The sequence below is a fragment of the Dipodomys ordii genome, unplaced genomic scaffold (genome assembly GCF_000151885.1).
Source record: "Dipodomys ordii isolate 6190 unplaced genomic scaffold, Dord_2.0 Scaffold6, whole genome shotgun sequence".
Lineage (NCBI taxonomy): Eukaryota > Metazoa > Chordata > Mammalia > Rodentia > Heteromyidae > Dipodomys > Dipodomys ordii.
In genome coordinates this window covers 17260720-17272473 of record NW_012267222.1, presented here as the reverse complement: position 1 = coordinate 17272473, position 11754 = coordinate 17260720, and the positions used below count along the sequence as shown (strand labels likewise).

Genomic DNA, 11754 nt, shown 5'->3' with positions numbered 1-11754 from the left:
AAAAGCCAGAAGTGGCACTGTGGCTCAAGTGGTAGAGCACTAGCCTTGAGCTGAAGAGCTGAGGGACAGCCCCCAGGCCCAGAGTTCAGGCCCCATGACCGGACCCCCCCGCAAAAAAAAAAAAAAAAAAACCACTAGAGAACTGGAAGTGGCACTGTGGCTCATGAGGTAGAGCACTCACCTTGAGCAGAAGAGTACAGAGACAGTGCCCAAGCCCAGAGTTCAAGCCCCACAACCGACAAAAAAAAAAAAAAAATGTTTCAGAGGATATCTCTGGAGCCTTTCCTCAAGACAGTGATTTGTTAGGTGACTGCTCGTTCTCCTGATATAGTGACAGGAGGCAGAAAAGCATTTAACAGACGTTCAAACACTTTCTTATGGCAGGAGCTGGTGCCTTGCCCCAGTCAATTCAGGATTCAGAGGTGCTAGTTTGGAGAAGGCTGCCTTATCACACTGCGAAGACCAACTTGGCCTGACCTGGCAACCAAGCCACCTGTACGGACCTAAGCACCAGTCAAAGTTGGCTATGAGGTGCAGTAAAACCCCAGAGATCCAGGAGAGCCAGATGGGCATTCAAGTCCTGGTTCTGCCTCTTGTCTTAACCTTTCTGTGCCTTAATGTCTCTACCTGGAAAACAGGGACTGAAGTAGCTATTGCATTTGGGAGGAAGTGAGACAATCTTTCTCACAGTCTTCCTCACAGCGGCTATGCTGACAGTACCTTCTACATTTATGGACTGGGACACAGTGACATCTGTCTTGTGACTACACGGGGAACTAGTGGCCCACATCTTATCACTGGCAGCTCAGATTCCATCATGGAGGCAGCCCCAGAGTCAAAGGACACAAACCCACAGGCGCTGAGGTGTACTGGGCAAGCAACTCACAGGTCTCGGTACTGGTCAAAGGCATTGTTGGCTTCCACCTCCAGTTTTCTCAGCCGAGCAGATGGCATTGCTCCATCTTCCAGAGGAGGGTCATACTTGTTACTCCACGGTGACCTGCAGGGAGGAAGCCCATGAATCACCAGGAGGATACTGCTTGTGAGCGGTGAATCTAGGCTCCAGTTGTGTGGGGTTTCAGGGGCAAAGTCACTACTTGCAGCCACTTTCCAGCTCCCGTCCTGCTCACCAGCTATGTGATATAGACAGTACCTTAGCGCTGAACCTCACTTCCTTGTATAGAAAATGAGGCACTATTTGCTGCCCACAGCATGTGCGAAACCAAAACAAGGCAGATGGCCACCAACTACGCCATGGCCTGGCAACCAGTGAAAAACCAAAAGCTGCAGGTTCTGGGTTCAGTGCTGAAGTGACCAAGACCGCCCTCTCCCTCCTGACTTGGAGCGGATAAAGAAGGCATAAGAAGGAAGTCGCCAAGTGGCCCGGCCCCACTGGGAAATACAGACTGTACTGGGGCACCTGAGCGTGGATGCGGGCGGCAGCGCTGTGCCCAAGCAGGGGGTGGACGAGTGCCTGTCATCTGGAAGCTCCCGTGTCCATCCTCTGGAAAGGCAGCCAGCCAGACACTTCTAGGAGGATGGAAATCTTCTGTATCTGGCAAAAAGGTGGGCTCCAAGTATAAGAAACGTGGCTACTGTGATCTAAAGAGCCAAGGCCAGCCAAGCTGTCCGCTGGTTTCTTGGCAGTCAACGCTGAACTCTCACACGAGACCCCACCCAGGCGCACTAAGAGAAGAAGGGCTAGAAAGCGGAAATCCTTGCACCTCCCCCACAAAAGCAGCAGTGGCCAGTGCTGCCTCCTCCCCCTGTGGAATTCACGCCTCACATGCAACCCTGCCCAGCCTGTGAGGGGAGGACTGCTGTCTACCTTTATGACACCCACTACAGGGTGCCTACAGGGTCCTACAGAGTGCGCTACACTAACAGACATGGAATTCCATTCTATTTCTTCTGCTTAGGGACACACAGCACTAAAAAAAAAAGTCAAAATTGAGCCAGGGGTAGCAGGATTGCCTGAGCTCAAGAGTTGGAAACCAGCTTGGGCAACATAGTGAGATACAGTTTAAAAAAATAAAAATCAGGGGGCTGGAAAGGTGGCTCAGTGGTAGAGCGCTTGCCTTGCATGCCAGAGGCCCTGGGTTCGATTCCTCAGCACCACATAAGCAAAAAGTAAAAAGCTGGAAGTGGCGCAAGTGGTAGAGCGCTAGCCTTGAGCTGAAGAGCTGAAGGACAGCGCCCAGGCCCAGAGTTCAGGCCCCATGACCAGACCCAAAAAAACAAAAAAACAAACAAACAAAATAAAAATCAAGCCAGATAGATGCTGGTGGCTCAGGCCTGTAATTGTAGCTACTCAGGAGGCTGAGATCTGAGGATGGCAGCTGAAAGCCAGTCTGGGCAGGAAAGTCCATAAGACTCTTATCTCCAATAAACCACTCAGAAGAAGCTGGAAGTGACACTGTGGCTCAAGTGGTAGAGCACTAGCCCTGAGCAAAAGAAGGTCAGGGACAGTGCCCAGGCCCCGAGTTCAAGCCCTACCTAGGGCCAAGACCTGTCACCAGACCTGACAAGGATGCAGGGTGCAGCTGAAGAGCGCAGACCTGTCGGCACTATTCCCATGTAAATAGGGGCCAAGGTGCAGATACAGTGTACCCCTTAAACTCCTGCCTCACCACAGCTGCTTTCTTTGAGATTCCTGGGCACACTGGGTCCCACAGTTCCATGGCCTGGGTGGAAGACCCACTCCAACTGGCTCTTATTTAAAGACCACCTGCTGAGACACAAGAGCCCATCCTCTTGCAGGCCTGGAATTTCCAAGAAGCCTGTAACTCACATTTCTCCTGGCTCACAGGCGACAGACAGCATTTCAAGCCACTAGTCCTGGAGCCAGGGTAATTGTAGCTGGGGGAAAAATCATAACATTACCCAGAATATTCCTAGTGGAAGGGGCACTCAGAACACATTTAAGAGCTTAAATGGAGGCCATTTGAGAAAAGACAGATGGACAGGAACGTTTAGATTTCAAAAGTCAGGCTTTCATTTCCCCAGAAGGCCTTTTGTTTCAGCTAACAGGTCTCAAGCCGTGCTGCTGGCAACCATCACACCATAAGGATCTTATTTAAGCCAACGATCAAACAGAGGATGGAAATGTGTGGAGAAAAATCAGAAGACCTTGAAGTCTCAGATCCACAAGGAGAGAGGAGAGACAAGCTTTCTGCTTGACGCTCATGCGCCTCTCTTCAAAGCTCCCAGAGGACCCTGAGGCCCCGGCACCTCAGGAGTGCAGGTACCCTGGCTGGAGGCCCAAGGGAGACAGGCCTGGATACAGACATGGGCACAACCCCACTCTTCCACAGGCTCCTGTGGAATGGCTAGATTAAATGGAGTTTTCAGTGGGGAGGGGAGGATAATGCTGACTGACTGAGACTCTGTTTCAGGATACCTCTCCCAGGAAACTTTCTGCAGGCCCCAGGTCTGGCAAGGCCATTCCCCTCCAAGGACGGCTGAGGTACTCACTTCCGGGGAGGCTCCCAAGGACCATACCCACTGGCAACTTGACCTACCAAGTAGCATCACCAGATGGCACCTCTGCAAAAATCTAAAGGACATTTTAACCTTAAAGATTCCCTAAATCAGGGCTGGGAAGGTGGCTCAGTGGTAGAGCGCTTACCTTGCATGCCTGAGGCCCTGGGTTCAATTCCTCAGCACCACATAAACAAAAAGAAAAAAGCCAGAAGTGGCGCTGTGGCTCAAGTGGTAAAGCACTAGCCTTTGAGGGACAGCACCCAGGCCCAGAGTTCAGGCCCCACAACCAGATCCAAAAAAAAAAAAAAAAAAAGATTCCCTAAACCAGCAGCTCCCTGAGTTCTCCCCTCCATCAATGTCCCAAAGTCCTGTATCACCAATCACATCTGTCTCTCACACACCCCACCCTTGGCACATCTTCTGGCATGCACCCTATTTCTACTCCAGTCTCTGCTTTATGATTGCCTACCTAACTTTTACTGACAGTAGGAAAAAACACCATTCTAAAACAACAATGTTGTCATCTCTCAAAAAAAAAAAATCACTATTTGCCAGGCACTGGTGGCTCATGCTTACAATACTAGCTACTCAGGAGGCTGAGAGCTGAGGATGGTGGTTCAAAGCCAGTCCATGAGACTCTTGCCTCCAGTTAACCACTCAAAACTGGAAGTGGTGTTGTAGCTCAAGGGGTACACGGCTAGCCTTGAGCACAAAGAGGCTCAGAACAGCGTCCAGGTCCTGAGTTCAAGTCCCATGCCCACCACCACCAACAACAAAAGAAAAGAAGTCACTAAGCTAGGCACTGTTGGCTCATGCCTATAATCCTAGCTACTCAGGATGCTGAGATCTGAGGATCCCAGCCCAAAGCCAGCCCAGGCCATAAAACTCATCTCCAGTTAGCCAAAAGTAGAGCACCAGCTTGAGCAAAACAGCTAAGGAGTAGCACCCAGGTCCTAAGTTTAAGCTCCAGTGGTAGAGCAAGTGTGCGCACATGCGTGTGTGCGCACACACGCACACACAGAATCACAGACCTTTTAAATATGTGTTGAGGCCCGTACTGTGCTGTCCAGTTCCAGTTCACCCCATGTGTCGTGTCTTTAGTTTACTCCAGTAAACCTTCACCTGGAATTCAAGGCTGTATGTGCTTTCCCTACCAGGCTTCTGACTTCATCCTCTTAATGTATTTGAACACCAGCAAGCTCATTTCCACTTTAGGGTCTTAACTGAAGCCCAGAAAACTCGTCCCTCTAACATGTATAGAACTCAACTTTTGCATTCTTTTTTTTTTTTTGGGGTCCGGTTGTGAGGCCTGAACTCTGGGCCTGGGTGCTGTCCCTCAGTTCTTCAGCTCAACGCTAGCACTCTACCACTTGAGCCACAGCACCACTTTTGGCTTTTTTCGTTTTGCTTATGTGGTGCTGAGGAATCGAACCCAGGGCCTCATGCATGCAAGGCAAGAGCTCTACCACTGAGCCACCTTCCCAGCCCAACTTTTGCATTCTTAAGGACACTTGTAGGAGAGCCTTCTGGGTCTACTTACACTGTCTCTTGCTGCCTACCCTCAGCTTCTTTCACAAACAATCTATTTTATTTATGGAAGTGCTTACTGGTGGCTTGCTCCCCAGGCATCAAACTACAGACTAACATTAGAAAAGGAATCTGAACAGTGCCCAGTTTACAGCACATGCTGTAAACAAGATGCTACTGGGCATTCTGTGAAATGATTGGCTGCTGTCAGCAATATGTTACTGACCAGCAAACTTCCTAGCTCAGGTATCACTTTCAGGAATTACCCTGATACCACCGACCACCACTTGCAACTATGCTACCCCACCTGCAAGCCCTGAGCCAGCGGAGCATGGATCTCATAGCTAGGTCATCACCCAGGCAAAGACTAATGTCAACTAGTGCTCCACTTGGTGACGACAAGATGGGAGAGGTGCACAGAGGCTGACAGAACTGGGTGGATGCAGAATCTCCTCCATAGGCACAGGCTGTGCTTTGCCCGTTGCAGGACCATACATGTGGCAAAGGAGCAGGCCGTCTGCTACCAGCATCCCTCCCTCTCCGTTAGACTTAAGAGCCACGAGGACTCCATCACCAGTGCTAAGGGAAGCACTCCCCAAACACCTGCAGGCCAGCTGGATGACTAGCAGAAGAGGAGGAAGAGGATGGAAGGACAAACAGAAAGATGGGTGAGTAGAGCGTGGGTTGGTCTCTGTGCTGCTGTGGCCAGCGGGAATGGCTGGCAGGGGCCTCCTGGGCATGAGCTCACCTATACGAGTCCCCATCTCTGTTGTAGTCACACAACAGGTAATCCTTGCCCACCACCTTGTCTCTGGCAATTTTCAGTGGCTGGTCAACAGAAGACAGGAGATCTTCACACAGACTGGGGACCTGCCAGGAAAAAAAAGAACAGGTAGAAATGTGGTTAAAATAACACCTCGGATTCAGGCTCAGTCATCTGAACGGCGGGCAGTATATCTAACATCTGGCCCTTGGTGCCCTGCCAAAATTATGGGCTTGTTCCTCTTCCCCCTCCCCCACATGTGCCCAACACACCGTGTGTCGCTCTATAAAGAAACCTGGTCTTAGGTTACGGCAGAGCGTGATCTCCAGTGCAGCTCTCACCTGGCCGCCAGGGTGGTCTCATAAACCTGAATATATATGTGCCTGCGATTGGTCTCCAGTGGGCAGAGGACAAGCTCAAGTCCCGAGAAGAAGGCAAACATTTCAAATACATAGGAATTCAAAGAACTCGAAAGAATAAGCCATCCATGCAAGAGAACTCCCACAGGCTCCCATGCTGGGTGGAGTTTCCAGCACTTTCCAGGCCTCTGGCCAAGCATGACCAGGCTGGCTTGTAGAGTCAGCCATAGCAGCTGCAAAGGTAGCTGCTCACCAGCTCTCCACAGCAGACCTGGGCTGGCTCACCTCTGCAGTCCTGCTGAGGAGTGGGGGGGAGGAGGGGGCGGGGCAGGCTGAACCCCACACCATACACTGCCAGTTCCAACCACGGTCCCCAAATGAGCAGGCTGAAGCATCCTGCTCCAAACTCAAAACATCACATTTCCACCAAAAGATTCCAGAAAGGGACAGCAGTCCTCTCAACAACAGATTCCTTTGGGCTTCAGTCATTTCCAAGTCTATGCATGTGCTGGCTCTTTCTTGCCTTGTGGCCTGGTTTGTGGGGGTCTCAACATCTCATTTGCCTGGCAAGGGGCTGCTGACTGCACCAAGCATCCTTCCCAATGGGAAAAGTAAATTGAATGGCAAAGATGACAATGACTTGGCTCTTTTCTAGTTCACCCTGTGTTCTGGCCACATCACTGTGAGAACAATGAAAGAAGGCCAGGTAGCTCATCCTTCTAATACTTGCTACAAAGGAGGTGGACATCAGAGGACAGTAATTTGAGGTCAGCCTATGCAAAAAGTTTTCAAGACCCTATTCTCAACCAATGAAGCATGCTTATGATTCCCAGCTGTGCAGGAAGTGTAACTAGGAGGAGCACAGTCTAGGCCAGCCCAGGAGAAAGATACAAGACACTATTAGATTCAACAGAAGCAAAAAAAGAAGAAGAACAGAAGGTGGTAGAGTGCCTGCCTAACGAGTCCTGAGTTCAAAGCCTAGTATTGCAAAACAAAATAAAACCAACAGAAGAATTCACAGTAAGTCTCGTAGATGATGAGCTTGCACAGTGATTTAACTGCAAAGATAGTGCCAAACAAAGCCGAGCCTACTCTGGGTTATAGGCAGTGTGGCCCCTAAGACCGCTCAGGCGAGGAGCAGCAGACGCCACCAAAGGCTGATCCAGGCTGCTGGGTGGGGGCAGGGTCAAACTTAAATCCTAGTGAATTAGAATAACTAACATTGTGCTGGCCAGGACAGTGCCTCTGGGAGGTTCAGGGCTACACTGACTTCTCTGCCACCAAGGAGCATGGCTTACCTTCTAGAGAGTAGGAATTGCTGTGGTCTTCCCTCTGACACCTTCAAGCTGGCTTACAGGTGCCCAGGGGGCCACTGGACAGATAGGTGGAAGGGGAGTAAAATACATTAAGACCAGGAGACACACAAACCAGAGGAAGAAGGTCAAGGACTAGATGCCCTTCTAACAATGCCCTTCTAACAATGATGGGACTGGGGATGCAGCTAGCACAGAGTGCTGGTCTAGCATGCGGGAGGCCCCAGGCCAAGCACATTGCAGGCATGAAGTGCCCACCTATAATCCCAGCTACTCTGGAAGCAGAAGCGGGAGGATGGACAAGTTCAAGGCTAGCCAAGGGAAGGCTAGTGCGACCCTATCTCAAAAACAAAATTTTTAAAAATGATGAGGGGCATGGTTTCAGTGGTAGTTCCGCCACTTGCCTGGCATGGATTCAATCCCTAGAACTAGAGAAACAAAGTGACACTGCGTTAGCTGGGCAGCAGTGGCACTGTCCTAACAATCCCTGCTACATAAAGGGCTGAGGGAGGAGGATCACTTAAGCCCAAGACCAGCCTACGTGACACAGGGAGGCTCCATCTCAGAGCAGCCGTAACCGTGGACGAGGGCCAAGCACCGCTCACGACTGCCGACTTCGCCTCTGATGCTGAGGCAGCTCGACACACAGAGTTGTTTTGGAGGAGAGAAGCAATGAGCTGCCCAAAGCCAGCATCTGAGGACGGGCACAAGAGACAGAAAGTATTGCGAGGTCTTGCTTTTGCCCACAGCAAATCCTTCCCTACTCCCTAACCCCACAGCTGATCACATGAAAGGAGATACAAATCAGAAGTTTCCGGCCACAGTGAGGTTTGTGTTCGGGCCGCCATATGGTTCTACTTTGCCTCTTCCTCTTCTCCATTAGTTATTAATGTTGAAAAAAATTGTTCAACCAGAAAAAGAAACTTGAGATGAACCCTTTAGAAAAAGCACAAAAGCCAGACCCGTTCAGCACCGCAGATAATCTAACCACAGTGCCTTGAAGAAGTGCACCCTTATATTTAAGCTTTTTTTGAAAATGGCCAAATGAACACACTCCACCTTTTGATCTGCCTGTTGGCCAAAAGCCCGTCACTGCAGAGATAAGAATCAAAAACAGATGAGTAATGTTGGTGAAATCACAGCTGGGAAGAGTCCCCTCCCCCCACAACCCAACAGCTCACTTTCCAGCATGATGGGCGCCACAGTGCCCACTGGCCAGCAGGGGGCTCTGTCTACAACCTGTTCTTTCCATTTTCCCAGGCCCGAAACTTCACTCTCTAAAAATTCACTCTCTAAAAAGTTGAGGCCCGGCATGGGTGGCTCATGCCTGTCATCCCAGCTACTCAGGAGCCTGAGATCTGAGGATCACAGTTCAAAGCCAGCCTGGGCAGGAAAGTCTGTGAGACTCTTATCTACAATAAACCACTAGAAAACCTAAAGTGGCACTGTGGCTCAAGCCGTAGAACGCTCGCCTTGAGCTGAAGAGCTGAGGGACGGCGCCCAAGCCCAGAGTTCAAGCCCCATGACCGACAAATAAATAAATAAATAAAGTTGAGGTGGGGTACTATGGCTCACACCTGTAATTCTAGCTACTCAAGATGATGAGTTCTGAGGACTGAAGCCAGCCCAGGCAGGAAAGTCTGTGAGATTCTTATTTCCAATGAACATAAAAAGCTGGAAGTGGTTCAAGTGGCAGAGAGCTAGCCTTGAGCACAAAAGCTCAGAGACAGCACCCTGAGCTGTGAAATCAAACACTGGTTCAAATCCTGGTCTGGGGCTGGGAATGTGGCTTAGTGGTAGAGTGCTTACCTAGCAATCCATGAAGCCCAGGGTTTGATTCCTTGGTACAACATAAACAGAAAAAGTTGGAAGTGGTTGTAGCTCAAATGGTAGAGTGCTAGCCCTTGAGCAAAAGACTCTCAGGGACCGTGCCCAGGCCCTGAGTTCAAGCCCCAGAACTGACAATAAGAAAAAGGAAAAAAGAAAAGAAACAAGTCTCCTCTCTACTTCCTTACCTAGGCAGGTCCCCAACCATTCCTGAGATAAAAGAGTTCTCAGACTTGCTCTCAGCCATTCAGACTCTAGACTCAAAAGCTTTGTCTTTTGGAGGCTCAAAGCCTGGAATAAGAGGCTACAATTACTTTGTAAAAGAAGGGCCAAGAAGGCGCAGAACAAGAAGATACAAACTAAGAGATTATCACTATGTTGGAACACAGGCACAAATAAGGCTTGCTAATGCTAGTCCTCCCTGAGGGACAAGCAAGCAGAGTAGCCTAATTAAATTAACTATTTCCCCGCCAGGGGTGTATCTCATCTCCTGGGTGGACAGATGTTTTTCTAAGTTGCCAGGAAGGCTTTGGGATTGAGAATTGGCCTCGGAGGACAGACTACAAGACACTATTGCCTTCTAGTCTTCCTAAGAGGCAGCAAACTCACAGGCTATAAGACACTATTGCCTTCTAGTCTCCTAAGAGGCAGCAAACTCACAGGCTGTAAGTGTTTTGAACTCACTGCTGAGGACTGCCCGCAGCACCATGGCAGGCCAACTCAGCCCCCCTATCTCTGAGACCACCTATCTGGCCTCGTCTATCAAAGTGGTCAGCTTAAAAGTTCCAGCTCTGGCCCTGTAGCTCTGCTCTAGCTATATTCTGCTAAGACAATATTAGCTAGGAAATGCTTTGGGATAAGGAAGGATTTTTGAAATGTAAGGTGTTGTCTTAACTGGCTGTTCCAAATTGGAAGCAGAATTAAGACACACCTCACTGTTCAAGAAAGTAGTTGAGGGTGTGAGTATGTTTTGAAGAGGGATTAAGACACACCTTAGATTGCTCAAGTAGCAGAGCTGTATATGTTTTGAGATTGCTTGTGTACCTTCAATCTTATCCCAAAGTCTTCTAATGGTCGCTTTATAACTAGCTTGTGTAAAACTGTACACTGGATACAGCCTAACCTCTTCAAACTAACCAATCACAGCGGGGTGGGGCCTGCTGCACTGGGGACAAAAGGGGAGCAACGTGCCAGCTCTGTGTGCCTGCTTGCCAGATTTCTGGCTGATGGTGTGACCTTCTGCAGAAATAAACTGCCTGGCTCTGTTCCTTTTGAGTTGGTGTCTTTATTCCTAATACCCCAACATCCCGAGCTGTAGCTATCAGCCCAAGAAGGTCTCTCCATCCCCAAATCGGCCTAACAGGTGAGGTCCAGCATGGCCTTCCCTCCTCTTCTACACAGCACAGCAGAGGCGATCCCAGGTCTGTGCTGCAGCCCCCTGGAGCACTCACATCTGTGGCAGGGGAGGTCTCTCCTCAGTGATCCCGAGTGTGGCCAGTGCTTATGTGTGGGTGGGTGATGGTAAAGTGTGGAAAGCTAGGGCTGCCCAGATCGAGTCCCCACCTCCTGAAGCCCAGGTCTATCTCAGTGGGAAGCAAGCTCCTATACTTTTATCAGGACCACTCCTGCAGATAGGGCTCCGGGAGAGAGACCAACTCACATGAGCTGGCGTGGCGTTTCAGTCCCCAAAATTAAAGTTGGATGGAGAGATTCAAGCCAAGCTCTCAACACCTACACGGGGGCACTAGTGCCCCCAAAACATGTGAAGGGTTGGCCCTGCCCCTCCTGTCCCAGGGAGTTTTGCCTAGAGCCCAGCTTACAGCTTGCATGGGGGAGAAGGCAAGTGTGGTGGTCAAGGACCTGACATCAGGAACTGGGGGTGTGACTCAAGTGGTAGAGCACTTGGCTAGCAAATGGAGATCCAGGAATCAAATCCCAGTATAATAAGAAAACAAATTAACAGTCAAAAAGCATTGACAACAAGGCTTCTCAGTCCTGCCTTCTAAGTCTGCTTATTAAAGTATTACTGTGCTGCTATTTGGAAAATGAGCTATGCAACATGTGGGCAGGGATGGGAGGGACATATTGGGGAAAAGCAAAGGAAGAAAAGATAACACTTCCAAAAAGGAATGCACTCATTACCTGATTTATAAAATGGTAACCCCTCTATATAACGTCTTAATAACAATAAAATATTAAATTAAAAAACTTATTTATTGCCAGATGCATTGCTAATGCTTGTATTTATCATGATTACTTTTTAAGATAACTTGATAAGGGGCTGGGAAGGTGGCTCAGTGGTAGAGCACTTGCCTTGCATGCATGAGGCCCTGGGTTCGATTCCTCAGCACCACATAAGCAAAAAGAAAAAAGCCAGAAGTGGCGCTGTGGCTCAAGTGGTAGAGTGCTAGCCTTGAGCTGAAGAGCTGAGGGACAGCACCTACGCCCAGAGTTCAGGCCCCACGAGCGGACCCCCCTCCCC

General features: G+C 49.7%; 1 protein-coding gene across 1 annotated transcript in view; it reads right to left on the bottom strand.

Moving 5' to 3' along the window:
- Positions 1-11754, bottom strand: part of Capzb (capping protein (actin filament) muscle Z-line, beta) — a 122582-nt gene that overhangs the window by 28993 nt on the left and 81835 nt on the right. Inside the window, exons 3-4 of the mRNA XM_013034241.1 lie at positions 5759-5880; positions 887-1000 (exon numbers count right to left, since the gene is read on the bottom strand). Of these exons, the coding sequence (XP_012889695.1) occupies positions 887-1000; positions 5759-5880 (236 nt within the window). The remainder of the gene's footprint in view (positions 1-886; positions 1001-5758; positions 5881-11754) is intronic.